At 40.5% G+C, this 20,747-nt stretch overlaps 1 protein-coding gene across 1 annotated transcript; it reads right to left on the bottom strand.

Moving 5' to 3' along the window:
- Positions 1-222: 222 nt before the first annotated feature.
- On the bottom strand, positions 223-12,299 carry LOC127767141 (nuclear cap-binding protein subunit 1). The gene is given in 21 exon segments (XM_052292370.1): positions 223-489; positions 492-594; positions 596-670; positions 1,235-1,346; positions 1,748-1,929; positions 2,032-2,331; positions 2,586-3,086; positions 3,183-3,321; positions 3,544-3,662; positions 4,437-4,505; positions 4,823-4,907; positions 6,547-6,617; positions 7,410-7,606; positions 7,848-7,914; positions 7,997-8,122; positions 8,494-8,670; positions 9,513-9,575; positions 9,721-9,792; positions 10,500-10,556; positions 11,149-11,208; positions 12,141-12,299. Coding segments are annotated over 21 exon segments (2,730 nt in total). The 5' UTR covers positions 12,228-12,299; the 3' UTR covers positions 223-421.
- Between the last annotated feature and the right edge of the window lie 8,448 nt (positions 12,300-20,747).

Here is a 20,747-nt window from a genome sequence, read left to right as displayed (position 1 = left end):
GATCTACCCTAACCCAGAGATAAAATAGTCGCTAGTGTACAAAGCATAGCATTACCAAGATTTTCGTTATGGCAGCTCCAGACTCCATGGCAGGTAAAAAAACAGCTTTGACAGTGCATGCTCAGTAGAAGCTCAGAAGACGTTGCAAGGACCAGTGTTGCAAGCAAGTTCCATTGGAATTTGGACCAAGTAACAAACCCACCAATGCGACAGCTCAACATGTAAAGTAATGACGGCTTCAGATCAGCTTATCAATAAACACGGCGTTGTCCTAACACAGGCAGAGGGAATTAAGAAAGCTAGACCATAGCAATTACTCACCCAAGAAAATTAGTCCACTACAATTCAAATAAACCTAACTGATAATTTAATCACCTAAAGTCGTTACAGTGCTTTCTTGGGGTGTTCCTCGGGGCCAGGATTACAGGAGAATCGATGGAGTTCCTGAGTACACATCAGAGTACTTTTGGGCATGTCCAGTTAGTGAAGCATGATGAAAAATTTGTCGCGTATAATACAGGTAAACTCCAACTCACTGGAAGGGTCAAAATCAAAGGTGAGACCCTTCACTGGTAGGTCTGCACAAACCGGAGAAAGCAGCTTTCCGGATAAGAGGGTGAATATTCCCAACGAAAATCTCCTGATCCAACATGGCAATATGGGACCAGATCTACAAAATATGTGTAATATCCAATTAGTAGAAGCTATGGAGGCCATGGAAAAGAAAACTACTTAAAACGTACTGCAGAAAAATCAGTCATTTACTAAGACCTTGAGTTCTTTTGTAATAATAAAACAATTTTAACATGCAGCCTGTGATATTTGGCTCTAGTACACCGTAGCCTGGATATTTCAAATGCTAACACATTAGGCTTCTCAACTTTCTCCTGACTGTAAGCTGTTTGGAACTTCTAGGCCATTTGTTTCTTTTCTTTCATGTTTGCCCTTGAAAAAAATAAATACTACTACACCTCTCACAAATAAATGACTATTCTTTTTTCCAGAACAGTGTAAATTAAGGGTAACAGAATCATATGAGCTTTTTTCTTAACTACGGTGCACAAGTATAAAATGATTTACATTTGGAATCAAAGAGAGTATACAGAAATTGTCAGACAGATAGTTTAACTACACTGGAGAAATCCAGTTTGGCCTAATCATTTATAAAAAGGAATTTGATCTAACAGGTATCCATATTAAAGCATGATAACTCTAACTCCCCACAGGTCCTCACCTCAGTAGCATATTGACGAGAAAACGACTTGAGATAGCCCAATGTGCAGAGACACCATTGCTCAAGCTCTCCAACATTGTGACTGATTTTCTTGTTTTGACCATTCAGCTGACTGCTAAAGCATGAAGACAAGTTAGCAGCCGAATAATGACAGCCAAGCCCCTAATGCAGGCACGAACATATTTATACTGAACAGTAAATATGGGTTCCTGGCACTTCAAGACATAGGTGAATACTGCAATTAAATCATGGTCAGCTGATATTAATCCATCCAAGAACCTGTTTGTCTTGACTGGTATCTAGCAATCTCTACTGAATTTTTTTTCTACATTTTAAGAGTAAATTACTCTTATAGATATATGCAGGACTAATACAAAATCCTAGTCTACTAGAGTTCATGCAAGCTTTCCACAAAAAGCTCGTTTCAGAATGAACCGCCCATGAAAAATAGTTGTCCATCCTGTAAAAGTAGTTATCCTAGTAATAGCATTGCAAACAAAATAATAAACTGACCTATCGTTATCTCCTCCATTTTCATTGTCTATTTCCATGGTTGTTGCTTCAGGGTCACGGGCTGAAGAATTTACATTCGGGTCTCCAGCACGTAAATTAGGAACATCTCCATCAGCAGAAATAGGTGGCAAACGTTCAGTTAGCACTTCAACAAAGCTCTTGAATAGTAACCTAAGCAATTCCTGCAAAACCACATGAAGAAAGGATGCTCAACTCTATTATTATGGGGGCAAAGTACCAAGCAACAGTACAAAATTAAGGTGATAATAAAAGCAACGGAGCACCTTGCTTTCTTCAAGCCCTCGAGCAAGGAGGGCCTCCTTTGCTTCTAAAGATTCTTCAGTGGTTACTTCTCCTTCTTTCGCTTTGTCAGCACGCGCTTGAAGTCGTCTTAGCCTTCCTGGATTTTCAGATGGCACAGGTTGGCCATCTACAATCTCAATAATAGATTTAGCCTCCTCCAACTCTCTGGCGGCCTTTTCACTGGCCTCTTTAGCAGCTTGAAGACCTTTCCTGAGTGTCTGAATTTCTTTCCGGAGGTCAAAAATCCGATTGTATGTTTTACTAACAGCATTTCTAAGAATCTGCATAAGGGAATGTAGATCAGAAAGATTTAATTAAAATATGGAGCTATATTATAATACAGAAAATTAATGAAGGATTGTCTTGGCAGTTCTAGATGGCTTGAGTATATCACCATTCAATAAAAGTAACTAAACATGCATGCACAAAGCACTGAAAGCAGAAAGCTCCTACAGTGCGCCATCACTCACAAGCAGTATAGGTTTGTTTTAAATGCAGAATAGGTTTGGTTATTCGATGAGGATAAAGGATGTACCTCCCATGGACGATCTGAAACATGAAATTGATCAACATTAGCAGGAGAAAAAACCCATTTGACTATAGCCAGATTGGAAAGTAGGCGATAACCCATCATCCTATCAATAGCTATGGCAATCATCTGGGTACTGTTCTTCCAATAAGCACTGACTTCATCCATCAACAATAACTGCATTTCTTCATTCGGGCACAGCTTTGATATTATTTGACCATATCTCTCCAAAACAGTGATAAGATGGGTGAAACTTTTTGAGCCAATGTCCAGAAGTGTCTGGCTAACTACATCAAGTGCAAATTTGGCACCATTTACAGGAATTATTTTTTCGTCTACCCATGAAATAATATCACCTTGTGTCTTCCTTCCTCTAACCATGGCAACAAGTTCCTTGGAGAGTCTGTGGCCATCAGTGCTTTCTTTGCCTTCATCACTATGATATCTGAAGTTAGGCCCAGCTTTTGGGGGTAACAGTTCTTCCAATTCAACAGCATCCTCTATGCTCTGGGAAAGAAATAAGAGACAAGATCCAATTCAAATGACTGTTGGTCCATCAGTAGAAACAGTGAGAAGGAATATGCTTCCTTGCATATCACTAACCTGCTTAATTTTGTCAAAGTAGGACAAGCGAATTTCCCTTTCTAATACTTCTTGGACAAAAACACGCTGTGGAGCCCATTTTGGAAGGTCCTTGACGTAAGCCCACTCCTGCCAAGGCCAAATGAACTGAAAATTTGACCTGCCAAAGCAGAACAATATCGATCACAATTTGGCAGCAATAAGACTTGAAGTTTGTCTTGAGGGTGATATGAGAAAGAAGGCGACGATTTTTTTAAAGGTTTTGGAATATCTCATGTAATGGTCCACAAGAAATTCCCAAGAAAAAAGACGTATAGATAGTAAACAACAGAAAAAATATGTATAGCAGGTCAGACAGTAAACAGTAGAACAATCAACTTACAAGTGATGTGAAAACCATAGGATAAGTCGGGTGCGGCACTCCATATCCATGTTGCTAATTCTGTCAAAAAGAGCATGTACAGCTCCTACCACAACTGAAGGAAATGCACCTGGCAATGCCTGGAATTTAGACAATTAACTCAGTGTATCATCCCAAAGAATGCTAAAAGTGCCAGAAGCTGAATTATTCTTTGGGCGTTGTACTTATGCATTAAAAGCATAATTGAATACCCAAAGAATGTTTTTAATTGAATACCCAGAAGTTAAAAAAAAAACGGCAGCATGCGTTCCCCGTATCCAGAAGTTCATGAAAGATCAATATAGGTCGAATTAGCTTTGCAACAGTACAGAGAACTGATTGTTTTTTTCTGATAACCTCAGCTCACCAAAACAATCTTACATTAGGCCAATATGCTACATTTTTGTATCAACAGCTGTTCTTGAATATAGTTCAGAGATGTACAACACAATGCTACTAACATTTTTTCACAGAAGCTGGTTGTTTACCAAAATGAAACAATAGGTGGTGTTTGATTCATTGCCAAACTGTCAACTCAAGTTAGGGAAGTTTGACTTTTTGAGGCAAGCGTTTGGTTGCAAGCCAAAGTTATGGTGTGCCACACTTCACTATTCTTATGCCCCACAAGTCAGACTCACTTGCAAGCCAAAATTTGCCACAAGTGTAGCTAGCTTTTTTGGCACCACAAAAACTGTGGCAAGCCACACTTGTGGCATAGAAGTTTGGCAAGTTGAGTAAACCATCAAAACAGCCATGATCTAGACAATATATTGCTAAGGGGGGCATATTAGTCTCAACAATATATTGGTATCACACAGTAACGCAGTCACAACAAACAGTGTTAGCTCACAAGATCAAAAGCATGAAAATAGTACCTTGCAAAGGTCAATAATAACCAAGGTATAGTAAATTGGCCTGAAAGGGGGATTCGGCAATAACAGTAGCTGCAAAATATCAATATAATACATGATTAAACACACAAAAACATATGCTTTTCTTGACTAGTTAATGTGCAACATGCATAAATACCGTTAGCAGGTAGTATCCTAGCTATGCGCATATACTGATTTGAGCCAGTTTGCATAGAGTGGAATATAACTTAGTCCAAGATTTTTTGGGTTTTTAAACCAAAACTATGTCACATTGAAGCTGGTTAGAATGCGTTGCATGAAGGGTTGTTTTTCATAGTGAAGTTCTCTATACAAACTACCCTACTAAATCAACTAAAATCAAAAATCAAACACTGAAGATTAAAAAGTACCTGTGAAAATATGGTCTCAGCCATCAGGTATTCATAACGGAAAGGCACAGGTAAGCTGACCAGATAAAATGCACATTCTTTGCGACTGTCTTTCAAAGAAAAACATAACAAAGATAGAATCAGTAAACAAGTTGAAATTTCACTAATCAGTAGGCAAACATTAAATCGTGTCAAAACAATTTGCTGATATCTTTTGCTACCAATAAAGCTCTCGCAAGAATGCTCAATATATAAAGATATAGTACTACCTCCGTTCTTGAAACTTGAAAAGATGAAGTCCTAGAATGCGTGCAATCAAACCTCAAAATCTTAAATCATTAATAGATGCTAGTTCGTGTATTAGTAGATTATGACTTAAAATATGAAAAATTATTAGGATTTAAAATATGAAAAATTACATTAGTAGATTTGTCATGAAAAACTCTTTCATGTAGTTATATTGTTAATATTTTTTTATAAATATATAGTTTGAGAAAGTAATGATAGAACATTTGCATTAGAGACTACTTCCTCCGTCCCAAAAAAGTTGACGTTTTAAGGTTGACAGCCAAAATTAGTATCAGGGTAAAATGACCAAATTGTCCCTAGGATTTGATTCGACGCTGAGCCCCCATCACCATGCCGCCTGCATCCTCTTCGCCTTCCTCCAGTTGCCTGCGGTGAGTGAAGGTCCGTTTCCGCCACCCTACACATGCGTCCGGCCCTGGCCGCCGCGCCATGACCGGCGACGACTCGGTGTGTGCCCGCCATGCCGTGACCTCCGCAGCCGCGACGACCGGTGACTCGGCGGGTGCGGGCCGCGCCGTGACCTCCGCAGCCGTGATACCCGTCGACTCAGCGCGCCTGCGGCTCCGTATACGACCAGCGACTCAGCGCGTGCTCGCTGCGCCGTGACCTCCACAGCCGCTACACCGGCCGGCGAATCGATGCGTACCGGCTGCGCCGCGACCTCCGTAGCCGCGACTCGGCGCGTGCCCGCCTCACCGTCACCAACGCCGGTAGTGCAGAGGAGAGGACAGGTGAGGAGGATGAGGAGCGACAGAGGAGGTGAGAGAACAGAAGAGATAAGGTTTCAGGACGCGAGACGGCGAGAGGATAAGGTTTCTGTGCTGTTACGCGAGGATTCCATCGACCGGAAGAAAAAAAAAACAGAAACATGGGCCCCACTTTCTCTGATTAAATATCCAAAATGACTTGTTTTTTGGGACACCGGCTAGGCGGTAGAACGTCAAGTTTTTTGGGACGGAGGTAGTATGTCAATGTGTCCAAAATGACATCATTTTGAGAACGGAGGTAGTGTAATAATGCAAGTATGATCAGAACCAAAACGGTGCCAGCACCAAAAAGGAAAGAAGAAGAAGAAACTCCAAATCTTAAAGCATAGGCTCTCCACAACTTATTTTGAGAAGAGTAAGTCTTGTTAGGTAAAACCAAGTTAAAACTCCTCACTGGCTACATCCGAGCAAAACATAGCAATAGACAATAAGACAAAAGTATGGGGGCTAAATATGACCAATTTTTGTTTGTAAGAGAAGCAAGACACAAGAGCAATAAGAATATGGTAGTGCATGTTTAGCATAAAGACTGACAAGCAAATCTTGTGACTTGATGGTCAACTATGCCTTCCATGAAATATTAGCAGGTATGTAGGTGATACCCTCCAGTCTCAACTACTGTGAAAAATATAAAGGTGTTGATAATCTTGGAAAAATTGAACTACTGACCATCCATTGAAGAAAAGTAGCACATCCAATATGCATTCTTCAACAACAAAACGATCTACAGGTTGCATGTTCTGCAGCCAAAACTAGATGGTTAGACATAAAGGACATGGAATACAGTTGTCATACATATTGATACAGTACATTAGTTGCAAAAAGTACATATGAGAAATGAATCAAACCAAGAAATGATGGAATTGTTACTGTTACTGAAGCTGATGTGCACAGTAGTTTCTGGTGTAACTGCATGCAATTAATATGACATGTTTGACATCACCTTGGTATTCAAGATTCAACTTTGACCGCTACTTGTTATATGAATGTGTTAGCAGCTGTTCGTTCAATCATTATATAATATAAAAATATTTTCCAGGACAAATCTAATCATACCATTTTCACATGACTAGTCATATACGACAAGAGATGTCTGCCTGTGTGACTATTTTTGTCTGACAAATGGAACAGCTACAAGGAATTAATTAATAATATTCGACTCATTAACAGTAACAGATTATTTTAATTCCATTTCACACAAAGTCAGGTATTAAGGAACATATTGGTCCAATGTTCAGATATTATTTGCTTCTATCTAATAACAGTATCTGTGTAATTGCGTCTTTATGAAATAAAATTTAATTTTAGACTCTGGGTTGTACATACTGGGACAGCATGAAGCATATAGGAACACAGCTGGCAACAAATTGAGCAAACTCAGAGTGAAATATTGCAATGTATTATTTAAAGAAGAGTTATATAACAAAATGACTTTGTAGTGTATAACAAAGTGGTATAAACTTGAAAACGTGATAATCAAAAACATGAAAAGTTGCACTGATATCATGAACAGAAGAAAATTTGCACATTACCTCAGCTTTATTTGTTGGAAATATGTGAAGCCTACGAAGCCTTTGAGGATACTTCAGATCAGCTTCATGCTTTTCTTGACCTTTTACTATTTCAGAAGATGATTGCGAGATAGTAGGTGGGGGGCAACTAATTGGGGAGAAACGGTGAGAAACTCCAGCTACCAGCTGAGCTTCAAACGACAGGTGAGGTTTTGGAACTGCCAAGGAAGTAAAATAGAGTGCAGAAACCAATTAGACACAAGCATGTCTAAGATTTTGGAATACCACCAGCCCAATTTAATATAAGAAAAAGGTGTTCTGAATGTAACTATTGGATGCATATAGGGTTTTTGAAACATATTATGATATAACTCTGTATAATTGTCACATATCATATGCAATTGCAACTGAAGGTCAACAACATTTGTTCATTAAGAAATCATATGGACTATCACATACCACTCTTAACCTTCCACCCATTGCGAGAAAGAACTTGAATACGCTCCCATAAATCTTCGATGAAATCCTACAAGGACTAACTTTAAAAACATTGATCTAGATATCACTAGTGGAGTCTGAGTTGATAAGGAGAAACAGTGTATGTTCACCTTTTTGTTGGGAGAGTTGCCTTCATCTGTTTCAAAGACTGAGAAAGCAATATCATCAAAATGCCTTCTAATGCTTATATAAGACTGTATACCAACCAGAACTCTCTCAAATTCATCTGGAACTTGCTGCATGTTACATATCATTAGTGTATTATACCACTGGATTATCTGCAGAATTTTCTAGTATACAATTTCAAAATGGCTTCAAAAACGAAGGTAGCATGTCATGGATCCCAAGGTAAAAGAATAATTGAACAACGGGTGCTCCTAAAGTGGAAATGTATTGTATTTTCATATAGTTTCACATGTTTCAAAAAATTGTTGACGCTTCAGCTTTCCCTCTAGCTGCTCATATAGGAAATAAAACTAAGAAAAATGATAAAACAGTTATGTACATGAAATAGTATTCACATGCACAACTAATTTAGATACAGTGATACAGTCATGCTGAACTGCATATGTTCACATCAGCAGTAAAGAACAGCAGTTCAAGTTACCTCAAACAATTCTGAGCCACCCCATGGAAGGGAAGCCAAGATACAATAAACATAGAAATCAGCACGTGGTTGCCACGAAGGATTTCCGGTTTCCTCATCTAATATTGTTGCAGCAGATGATAATAGTGCCTCAAATGTTTCAATAATAGAATTTGGCAGGACAACTTTGCTGCACATCTACAAGGCAAACATTAAATAGTTATGAAAAGAATGGAGAAAAGAAAAAACAAAACTATGTTGCACCACAAACAGCTCAATCATATCCATATAGTGTGCAATTAAAGAAAATGTTTGTCACGAGATATGAAGAATTGAAGAGTGTAGAAAGAAGTCACTCTGCTCTTTTGGAGAGGAGACCTAAAGCATTCACAGTTTATAACTTGTCAACTCAGTCCTAGGTGGCAATTTGGAGAATCAGAACTAAAAACATGGCTCAAGAAGGCTCTAGGTGCTAGAGGATCGGGCAGGGTCGGTGCCTGCACACCGCCTAGGTGGCACCTAGGTCCAACATAATTAGTCAATTAAAAGCAATTAGCAAGTATATGACAGAGAAGTTAGATAAATGAACACTAAAATAGTAGCACAAGAGTCGCCACGGATAGTAAGCTGCCTGATTGACCATCTAATGCCTAATCGGAATGGGTACCCGGCGCCTAGCACTAACTTTTAGAATGCAGACCAAAAGTAAAGATTATGCTAACCAAATGCAAATTTTATGAATCACTAGTTATAAATGCCTGTGAGTTTGCTATGTTGTGTCATGCAAATGCACTGTTGCATGATTCATAAGCGCTCAAGTTAGTAAGGTTGAAAGACAAGAACTAATAGCCTTGCATACTTGGGAATGTTGACAAACAGATTCAATTATTCGCAAAGATGTGTTGTTTGTATGAAACATAACACTATGATAGTATGTCAGTTAGACACATTTCAGGCATCACCAATTAAGATTAGGAAAGCAACAAGCACAATAATGTCAACAACAAAATCAAATCAAATCAACCAAATACAAAACTTACCAGGCCACAGAGAAATCGCAGCAATATCCTGATTCTGTCACGATTTTCATTATGCAAGGCATCCTGCAATTAAGACATCATTTATAACCTAAGATAATCTTTAAGAAGGAGAACCATAATGTGATTTCGACTTAGTATTCAGCACCGAAAGAAAAACATCTACATAGACCTAATACTGCTGGGGCATAAGAAAAACATCTACATGTACCTGTAAATTGGCATGTGTTGTATCGACAATACCCTTGGAAAAATCTTCATTTTCCAAGTTTATCAAACCTATCTGAAATTAGAAACAAAAAAAGAGCCATCTTACGGACTTAGTTTAATGCCTAGGTCAAATAATAAAAACTAAATTGCCATGTCTTGTTCTTACACCAATATTGTGTAAAAATAAACTTAAAACAAGATATAGGTAATGTTTGGAACGAAATTGACAATCCAAGTTCCATAGAGGATACATAGTGAACAGTCAAACACGCATAGGCGGCAGAATAATGAACAATAACAGCTTCAGGAAAAAAAAACTATATTTAAAAGAACAGAGCATAGTCATATGCAACAGCTCAAGAAATAACAGGACCGAGCAAAACAAAATATGAAGCAAAGCGTATGTCAACTTCGGATTCCTCTCACACAATAGTTTCATCAATCATGTTAATCAGCACTCACAATTATGCAGTGTGTTTGTGGCTTGCAACCACCTTTAAGAGCTAATCTAACTTCTCAAGGCTTGTTCTCGAAAAATAAAAACTTCAAAGGCTTCATAAATTCAAAAGGCATATGAGTACTAGATTTTTTTTTAGTACTACACTAATAGTGGTTGAATTTGTTGTGCATTCACCTTCTGGGGATAACAAAGGATTAAGAGGGCACAGTAGCATATCATTATATTGTGACAAAAAAAATAAAATGCTCACAAATAGCAATAACCAAGTTATAAGGCCATAAAATAGCATGTAGTTTTATAAGGTTCAAGTAGGTGCACACCAATACTCCAAAGAAAGGAATCTTGTGAGGCAATTGATCTGCACATTGGAGGAGAAACTGCTCAAAAAAAAGTATGTTCAGTTAGTATCATATCAATTCATTCACAAGATGCAGAATATAAGATATACTATCTCTCCATTGATATCTTTATTTTCTGCCTTCACTGCAGAAAAGTTGACAAGATAAATAGACATCTTGGCTTTAGAATTCTTTACAAATACTACCTCCATTCCAAATATAAGTATTTGTAGGTTGTTTAGTAGAGATTAAGGAATAAGGTTTGAAAATAAATGAGGGGTGGTTGGGAATGGGAGGGTGGTTGCGGATAAAGATGGGGAACTTTTGAATGAGAGGTTGATGGGACAAGTAGTACTACAGGAATGCTTATATTGTGTACAAAATTCGAATCCTAGAAATGCTTATATTTGAGAAAGTAGGAAATACTAAGATTGGCTTAGCCAATGGACTATAGTTTTTTTTTCTAGAAGGGGAAACTGACTGCAGTTGGAAATATGCCAATTTTAGGCATCGATATTTCTTCATAGGACTAAGACAATATATAGCTTGCTATAAAAACAAAAGACCGAATTAATTGTGAATTTAGACAATACTATGTGAAAAGGCACATGATAGAATATTGGGTGCTGACCTCAAACATTGCATCTTTGGAGTGTTCGTATTCTCGACAAAGCACACCATAACAAGTTTCCTACAAAGAAAACGCTTGGTCAAAACAAGTGTAGAAGGATCATAAAATAAAAATATTAATTTATACTACTTAAAAGAGTTGATGGTGGTGATGCTGTGCTCTGAGCTAATCTTCAGAGGATTTATGAATGTAAGCAAGGTCAAATTAGTTGACTAGAATATTTGTCCATTGGTTGCACTGGTTCTCAAATAAAAATGCCATCAACACATATAGCATATAAAAGAGTAAAAAGTTCAGAATTGCATCAACACATTACAGCATCACCTTCCATGCTACCATGCATAGCGCCACAATTTCACTAAAAAAAGAGCCTTTTCAACTAGAAGCTGGAACATAGTGTAATAACAACACTTAAAGCACATCAAGATTGCTGTGCATTTACAGACTACAGTGTTCCAAATGTGCATTGCCTTGTGACTACATCTGTGAAGTACTTTAGCAGGGTTCAATTTTGATCTCTCTACCTTGAACTGTTTTCATCATTAAAACACACACACACACACACACACACACACACACACACACACACACACACACACACACACACACATTTTCCAATATTCAAATGGTAGAAATTATGCAGAACAAATTATCAAAACACGTCGTTCTGTCCTTCCTGTTGTTACTACTCTCCTCATCTCCATCATCCGGACAAGACCGTCACGGCTCCGCTCCACACACCCAAACCCCAAGCGCCCAGCAATTGTTAACAGGTGGCTAGGGTTTTGAGCTCCCCAGCTCCACCACTACCGCCTCACTCCCCCTACCGCAGGCAACCAGGAACGAAGCCCACTCAAGCACGAACCAACGCAATCACGCCCCCCAAATCCGGACGCCGAAAACCTAGGGTTCGGGCGCGGGAGGCCCCCCCGGGGGGGAGAGAACAAAACGAGCGGGGAGGGGAGGGAAACGGGGGGGGGGGGGGCGCTCACGATGTGCTCCTTGTGGTCGGCGGAGCCCCCGTACTCCGGGCACCTGTCGCCGATCCGCAGCAGCAGCGTCCTCCAGCCCGCGCTCATGGCGGCGGCGGCGGCGGCGCGGCGCGGCGAGGAGGGAGAGTAGAGAGAGAGAGAGGGGTGGTCGGGATACTCGTCGGGTTCGAGGGTTTTGGTTCGGGAGCGGGCGCGGCGGGGGTTTTGATATCGGGTTCGTCACGTGACGCGGTGCGACGCGAACGCGAACTCGACCGGCTTGGGTTGGGTCGGGTCGGGTTGGGAGATGCGTGTGGGCGGCCGGTCGCCGAGGGGGTTTGTGTTAAGTTTGCGTATTAAAGTGTCGTTGATGAAGCACGGTAATTTGTGTGACTAGTCCAACTCAAAACAAAATAATTGTGTATGTGACATATATATAGCACTAGCGTAGGTTTCCGTGATACACATAAAGGATGATCACAAATCAAATATACTCTGCTAAGCTGATTAACTTTTGTAAAAAGATGTCATCGATTAAATACGCGGACTCAAACGTAATAGATATGTGTGAATTATATGGTACTTAAATTTGTTATAGATATGTCACTAAACATTGAGTTAGGCAAGGCTTAGAAAATGAATGGTGGTTGTGATACTCTTGGACCTCCATCGTATTATACCTAAAAATTGGACACCGTCTTGTATAAGAGTCGCGGGATACAAAGCTACATGGTAAGCTACTTAACTTTTAGAAGTATAAATTATATGAAGTTGGGTATTTATGGACGGTATGTGCCCATTTATTAATTGCTAAATTTTACTCACTTTTGATAGCCATTTGATGTAGATCCAACCGTCAAGCTGATAACTTTGATCTCTATATAAACTCCCTCCTAGAACTAATTTCATTTTAGGACACCAGTATTCTCCCTTGGGAGCAAAGGAGGCGCACCCACCAGGGCCTCTCATCGTAACATAGACCCGTTCACCACAACACCTCCTAACATCTCCGTAACATCTGCAACCTATCATGGACTCGAAGACCAGTCACCACTCTACGCGACAATGAAGCCCATAGCAACCAACATCTTCCTCCAAACCCTAGTGATCGAAAGTTTCATTGCCTTTTTCATGTTGCAGATGTTCAAATCTTTCAACGACGGCCAAACATCGCTAATGGATTTTGTTTTTATTTGAAATCTGTTGTTGGAATAGAAGCTTTTGTTGAGGCGGTTGCAATCGGTAAAGGGAAGGATGATTTGATTGGTTTTGTTTTGGACACATCCAAACCAAACCAAGTCCTTTCTATTCAGCCTGGCATACCTGCAGGCAAAGATTGTTCCTTCTTGCTTCAAGAGATATAATCGAATTCTTAAAGGGTGATTTCAAAAGAAGCAAGACAAGATCAAATGATCTTTTTGGGGAAGCTGTCTGGCCTCGTTTGCTTGCAAGAGGGTGGCACTCAGAGAAGCCAAATGATGTCAGCACCACTAAGAATTGCCTTGTCTATTCATTGCAGCTGGTATTCAAAGGTTTTCAAGAAGTGAACTTACAAAAGGCACTCATTATTTTGATTTTGCCAGTGATGTCCTCAAGAAAGTAGTAGCAGATCTTGTTTGTCTTAAGCTAGAGGTTGATGAAATGGGCAATGGTGTTAATGCTAAGAAAAAAGGCTTTGATACAGACATAAAACTGAACCAAGATGTTCCTTTGGATGGATACCACGAGCTTCCAAAGTTCACAGTAATTGATACTAACATGGTCCAAGGGAAAGAAGCCTTGCAAGTGAGGAAGCTAACGAGTCTTTTAATACTTCCATTTGCAAATGTTTTACCCTTATGTTTTCCATTTTTTACGGTTACCATTCCCTAAGGTCCAATAGGTGAAAAAAAGGGGGAGCAATAGCTACTCAATGAAGACTTACCGGCGCTTTTCAATCTTAACATGTGCGTAAGGGACAGAGTTGGGTTGAGGTTTTGAGGTGGGAGGCCTCGTGTAGAGGGTGGTGGATGCTCACGTGCATGGAGGCTATGATGTTCTTGCACCTCCACCACATCGTTGATCCATCATGGACTCAAAGACCAGTCATCACCCCGTACAAAAGTAGGGCTTGCAAAGCTATGGGATAGATTGCTTGGATTTTGGAAATAAAATGAATGTTGTTGGACATTTTTGGATGGCATATGTTTATTTATTTGATACTAAATTTAATATCTTTCAATAGTCATTTGATATAGATCCAACCGTCAAGCCGATCCCCTTCATCTCTGTATAAACTCACTTCTAGACCTAATCTCCACCATCCTCATCTAGGACAACCTTATTCTCATTTTAGAGAAAGGGAGGCCCACATGAAAGGGACTCTCATAGCCATGTGCATTCGCTAACCATAACACCTAGCCAATCCCGTTCATCTCTATATAAACTTACTTCTACCTAGTCTCCACCATCCCTACCTAAGATGCCATTATTCTTACTTGGGAGGAAAGAAGGCCCACCTACAAGAGCCTCCCATCGTCGTGTGGATCCATCGACCATGGCACCTACTAGTGCCTCCATCATGCTGCAGGTTTACTAAAATGGGGCCCATACCAACCAATGCCTCCCTCCAAGCCCCGACGAGCACTAGGCGTAACATGTAAGCTGGTGGTCTAGCGGTGGTTATCATTCTTGACCAGCAAGTTGGTGGTATGGCGGCAACAGCCACCAGTAGTAATCGTCATCTGTGCGATGAAGAAGGAAGCCCACAATCAAGAGGTTAGAAAATTCTATTGAGATTTTACCATTTGTGTCCAAAACATTTTTTTCATGTAACACACATAACCTGCGGAAGTGTGGAGCACACACCCGGTTCTCCCACTTTTCCAACGGAAATGGAGCCCACACATTGTTTGTCCGATGGTCTGATGGCGGCTATCAGTCTTGATTGGTAAGGTGGTGGTCTGGTGGAGGCGGCCACCAACATCAACCATCTTGCAAGCAATGAAGAAGAAAGACCCACAATCAAGAGGTTAGAAAATCATGTCGATACTCTATTGTTTATGTCAAATACATTTTTTTAATGCATCACACATAACCCGCGAAAGTGGGAAGCACACACCTAGTTGTCCCACTTTTTCCCTTACTAGTAACATACCATATGTTGTAGCGGGCCAGGCCCATATAATTAGGGATGGGCTAAGAGTGTGATTGAGGATAAGGCATTCGATCCGAGAGTTACACACGCGTACGTGGGTGTTGTGCATTCTGGGAGGGAATTGCAACACGACAACTTCGCTTTTACATTAGTAGAGAAACCCACCCCCAGCTCGAAGCTATAATCCTCGGTTGCACTAGGATAGAATACACATCTACATGCGGATGACATGCAGTTGTTGACGTGAAATTCGTCGCACATATGAAGGCTTGAGAGATTTATTTTACTATAGTGCATGTCCTATCAAATTGGGTTCAGAGCGTGCTAATTAGTTTGATTCTGCAATTAATAAGAAAAACAAAAAAGATTAGATCGTGGGGCCGATCAGCCATAGGGCTGATATAGTATTGAGTGCCCAACCAATGCCCATGGAATTTCGGATCGATCGGCTATAACCAATGGATGAAAAAAAATGAAGGATTAAAATGACATCGGCCGGAGTCTAGGTATATATGTATACATATGTGTATATATATATATATATATGCTTGTAAATATTCTAACTTTATTACAATTAATCTTGATAGATCGGACTCAACCGAGGCAGTATAATATTGAAAGTGATAAAATAAGCACTTTGACAATTATATTTGTCCCTAAATATAGGCTGATGTACCATAATATCAATTAAAACCTATCATTACTCATTAAGTAGACAAACTAATATAGGCTATCCCAGCTTATAATTGTTAGCAATCTAAATTTATTAATCACAATCTTGATAGATCGGGCCTAACCGAGACAGTATAAGATTGAAACTAATAAAAATAACAACTTAACCGATTATGGCAAAATTTATGCATTATTCGATACAGTAGATTAATTTATAATAAATAGATAACTCATCAGCTAATATTTCGATTAAACTATATCAAGTATTTATTGACTTGAACAAATCTAACTAACAGATTGTAACCTAGAAGATTGGACTTAACCAAGATAGTTCTAGATCAATAACAAGTTTGGTAGATCTAACCTAATTGATTGATACTTTTGATAGTGATTGATATAAAAACCCTAATAATAATGGCATGAACAATCAAAGAAAGACATGATATATCCGATAGGCAATGCAAGCAAAGCTTAACTAGTATATCGGACTTAACTGAGAAAGTATTAATTCCTCCGATACAAGCGAAGTTGATGGAACTTACTTTCTCGCGGGAGATCAAAACTGATGCAGCCTAAACTTGAAAACAAGAACTCGTCGAAAGTAAAACTAGGGTTGACGATGTGCCAAAAGTTATATATTGAACTGTCGTTAATTTATAAAGACCTTGGGTGTACATATTTATACCCATAGGTTATACTAAGTCCGACTCTATTACGATCGGATCAACTAAGGACTCTATCTCTAATTAAGGAAACTACTAATACAACTCCAATTCAGACACGACTCTAATCAGCTAAACTAAAAGAAAAACTTATCTGAGCCCGATCTTAATATGACTCCGTTGGCCCAGAATTCTATCTATAGAAATAGAAACTTAAAAATATTCCTTATCATGGAAGTACATTACAAAAATGTGGATAATCTTGCTAACCGAATCAACTAAAATTATGGCGTGAATACCATCTTTGACTCATCCTTGACTAACAAAAATTGCCAAATTTTGCCGTTAACACCAATAAAGGCCAATGTCCATTCATTGTCCACACAACCCTGTTACCTCCCACATGCATCACCTCCACCACCTTTTCCGGCCCAACCCACGATGTTATCGGCCCAATGGTAGCCCAACAACCTACAAGACCGTCTGTCCTAACCACAAGCCTCTTTCTCTTGCTTGTTATCACCATTCTCTCTCCATCTTATCTCTCGTCCGCCTCATTCTCTCTTTGCTCCACGTGTTGTCTTTAAAGGTGTAACTCCACCCACCGCTTCTGCTCCGAACCAACAATGCAACCATGCTAAGAACCACCACGGGATAAGCCACTTGGCTTTTAGAAGCAAAATGCATGTTTTTAAGGCACTTTTGGATGGCACATATGCATGGCTTTTAGAAGTAAAAAATAAATGTTGTTGGGCACTTTTGGATGGTGTGTGTCCATTTATTTGCTAACAAATTGATTCTCTTTCAATTGTCATTTGGTGTAGATCCAACCGTCTAGCCATTCCTCTTCATCTCTATACAAACTCACTTTTAGACCTAATCTCCGCCATTACCACCCAAGGAATCGTTATTCTCACTTGAGGGCAAGTAGGCCCACCTGCAAGTGCCTCTCAGGCAGATCCATTAATCACGACACCTAGTTGATTCCCTTCATCACTGTGTAAACTTACTTCTACACTTAATCTTTGCCATCCCCACCTAAGGCGTTGTCATTCTCACTTGAGAGCAAAGGAGGCCCACCTGCAAGGGCCTCTCATCACCGCACAATCCTATCACCTCCACCTCATTGTGGGTTCATTATAGACCCAAAGACCGCTAGCGGACACCACCACTAACCTTCCACCTCACCGTGGGTTCATCATGGACCAAGATCGTCAGCAACCACCATCACTACCCCTCTTCCACGTGTAGGCTTGAAAATGGTTGAAAAACAACCTCTATCATTTTTTTCTCAGAAAGCGGTAGAGCCGAAAATGGAAAAAATGCCAGAAACAAATTTGTTAGGGTAGAACATGTTGTATCGATCAAAGAATGGAAATTCAAGTTGAAAACATTGAATGTAAAATCACATGTGGAACTTAACATGAATGAGAGTTGATGGCCTGTTGGCCTACGAGCCAAATGGAGACATGGGCCATGGTTATTGGGAGTATTTAGAAGCATAATAATCTATGTAAAAAATATGATAAACCAAGAAAACGTTTGGTAGTACAACACAAACATTTTTGTTTTTTTTACCATTTATGTTTTCAATGGTTTATCCTTTTGTTTTCTATTTCTGATGGTTACCATTCCTAAATGGTTCAATCGGTAAAAAAAGGGCACAAGGGAGGGAGTTAGGTAGGGGCTTCGATCTATGGGGCCTTGAATCGAGGGTGAAGGTTGCTCACGTACATGGAGGCTCTGGTGTTCTTGCACCTTTCCGTATCGTCGAGTCACCATGGACTCGACCAACCACCACCATGTGAAAGCTAAGGGGTTTTTATAAGTAAAATGAGTGATGTTGGGCATTTTTAGATAGATATGTCCATTTAATTGATTCTAGATTTAATCTCTTTCGATAGTCATTTGATGTAGATCCAATCGTCTTGCCGATCACCTTCATTTCTATATAAATTCACTTCTAGACCTAATCTATACCATCTCCACCTAAGACGTCATTATTCTTACTTGAGAGCAAAGGAGGCCCACCTGCAACAGCCTCTCATTATCGTGTAGATCCATTGACCACAACGGCTAGCCAATCCCCTTCATCTCTATATAAACTCACTTCTACCCAATCTCCACCATCCCCACCTAAGACACCATTCTTCGTACTTTGGGAGGAAAGAAGGACCACTCGCAAAAGCTCGCCACCTTGCAGATCCGTTGAACACGACACCTACTAGTGCCTACTATATTGTGGGTTTATTATGGAACCAAAGACTTTCAGCGGCAACAACTCAATAGGGAAATGGAGCCCACAACAACTAGTGCCTCCCTACAAGTCTCAACAAACATTAGCCGTAACCCGTAAGCTGGTGGTTCGGCAGCTGTTATCGGTCTTGACCGGTAAGCCGTTGTCCGGCGACAATGGCTACCGACATCAACCATCATCCAAGCGATGGAGAAGAAAGCCCCAAGACACAGGTCAATTTTTTTTTGCCAAGATCTCACCATTTGTGTCAAATACATTTTTATCAAGTAAACCCAAATATCTGATAACCCGTGGAAGTGTTGAACCCACATTTGCCCTCGAATTCGTCGCCTATTCGAAGCCATAACCGTCAGGTGGCTGCAACAACTAGCATGGTGTCCACGACCGCATCCGCATGTAGACGGCACATGGGAAGGCAGCCGCAGCCAACGCCCATTTGCAGGTTCGAGGTCGTGCACGCGCGGCACGATGTCGTCATGCTCTGCACGCGGACGGCCTATCCCAGGAGCGAGAGGCCCACGAGGGCATATGTGCGTGATGTGACCACCACCAATCTCTCTCGTAGTCACTGTCACTGTTCTCTCTCTTTCTCTCGCCTCGCCTCGCCTCAGCCCCCATCTCATCTCCTCTTCTTTGCTCCTCGCGTCTTTAAAGCCTCTCTTGACTCCGCCTCAGCCCCCGTCTCCACCTCAACTCTGATTCTTCGAACCACCACCACCACCACCACATCGAGGGCGGTGTCGTTGTCGTCGAGGACGCTGCTCCATCCGGACGAGGGAGGGGGGATCACGCGTGGAGTGGCTGTGGGCCTGCCTGCAAGGTACTCTCGTTGCCGTGTAGATCCCTAACCATGACGCCTAACCAATTCCCTTCATTTATATATGAACACACTTCTACCAAATCTCCACCATCCCTACCTAAGACGTCATTATTCTTACTTAGGAGGAAATAAGGTCCACCAGTAAGAGCCTCTTACCACCACACATATATGTCGACCACAACACCTACTAGAACCTCCACCACGCAACGGGTTCATTGTGGACCAAAATATCGTCAATGGCCACCACCTCATATGGAAACGGAGACCGCAACAACCAACACTTCTATCTAAGCTCAACAAACACCGGCCGTAACCTATAAGTTGTTGGTCCGAAGGTGGTTATTAGTCTTAACTAGTAAGACGGTGGTCATAGCACCTCCGCCTCACCCATGGGTTCATCATGGACCCAAAGACTGTTGGTGGCCAACACCACTACCCGCCCACATGTAGGTGTGATATTGGTTGGAAACCAACATCAATCATTTCCACAACCATACTTTTTCTCGAGAAACGGTAGAGCTGGAAAATAAAATGAATGTTGACGGCCATTCTTGGATGTCATATGCCCATTTATTTGATGCTAAATTTAATCTCTTTGGGTAGCCATTTGATGTAGATCCAATCGACCAGCTGATCCTTTTCATCTCTATATAAACTCATTTGTAGATACCTTATCTCCATCTCCATCGAAGGCGCCATCATTCTCACTCGAGAACAAAGGATCGAGGCGTATTCGCAAGGGCTTCTTGTCACTTTGTAGATCTGCTAAACACCACGCCTAGCCGATCCCCTTCATCTCTATATAAACTAAGTTCTACCTAACCTCCACCATCCCCATCTAAGACAACATTCTTCTTACTTGTGAGGAAAAAAGACCCGTCGTTTATCCATATTCATACATAATTCTTCATGAACTAATACCCAACTCTTTTCGTTTATTAATTGTTATAACGAGTGTTTTATTCCAAGATTAAGTTATTGCTGAACAAAGAAAAGTACCATTATATTATAAAGGATGAGATGAATTCCGAAGCGTTTTTTATTATTCTAGCAGACAGAATTCCTTTGGTCTAATTTAGGA

Source organism: Oryza glaberrima, chromosome 3 (genome assembly GCF_000147395.1).
Source record: "Oryza glaberrima chromosome 3, OglaRS2, whole genome shotgun sequence".
NCBI lineage: Eukaryota > Viridiplantae > Streptophyta > Magnoliopsida > Poales > Poaceae > Oryza > Oryza glaberrima.
This window is presented reverse-complemented; position numbering and strand designations above follow the sequence as displayed.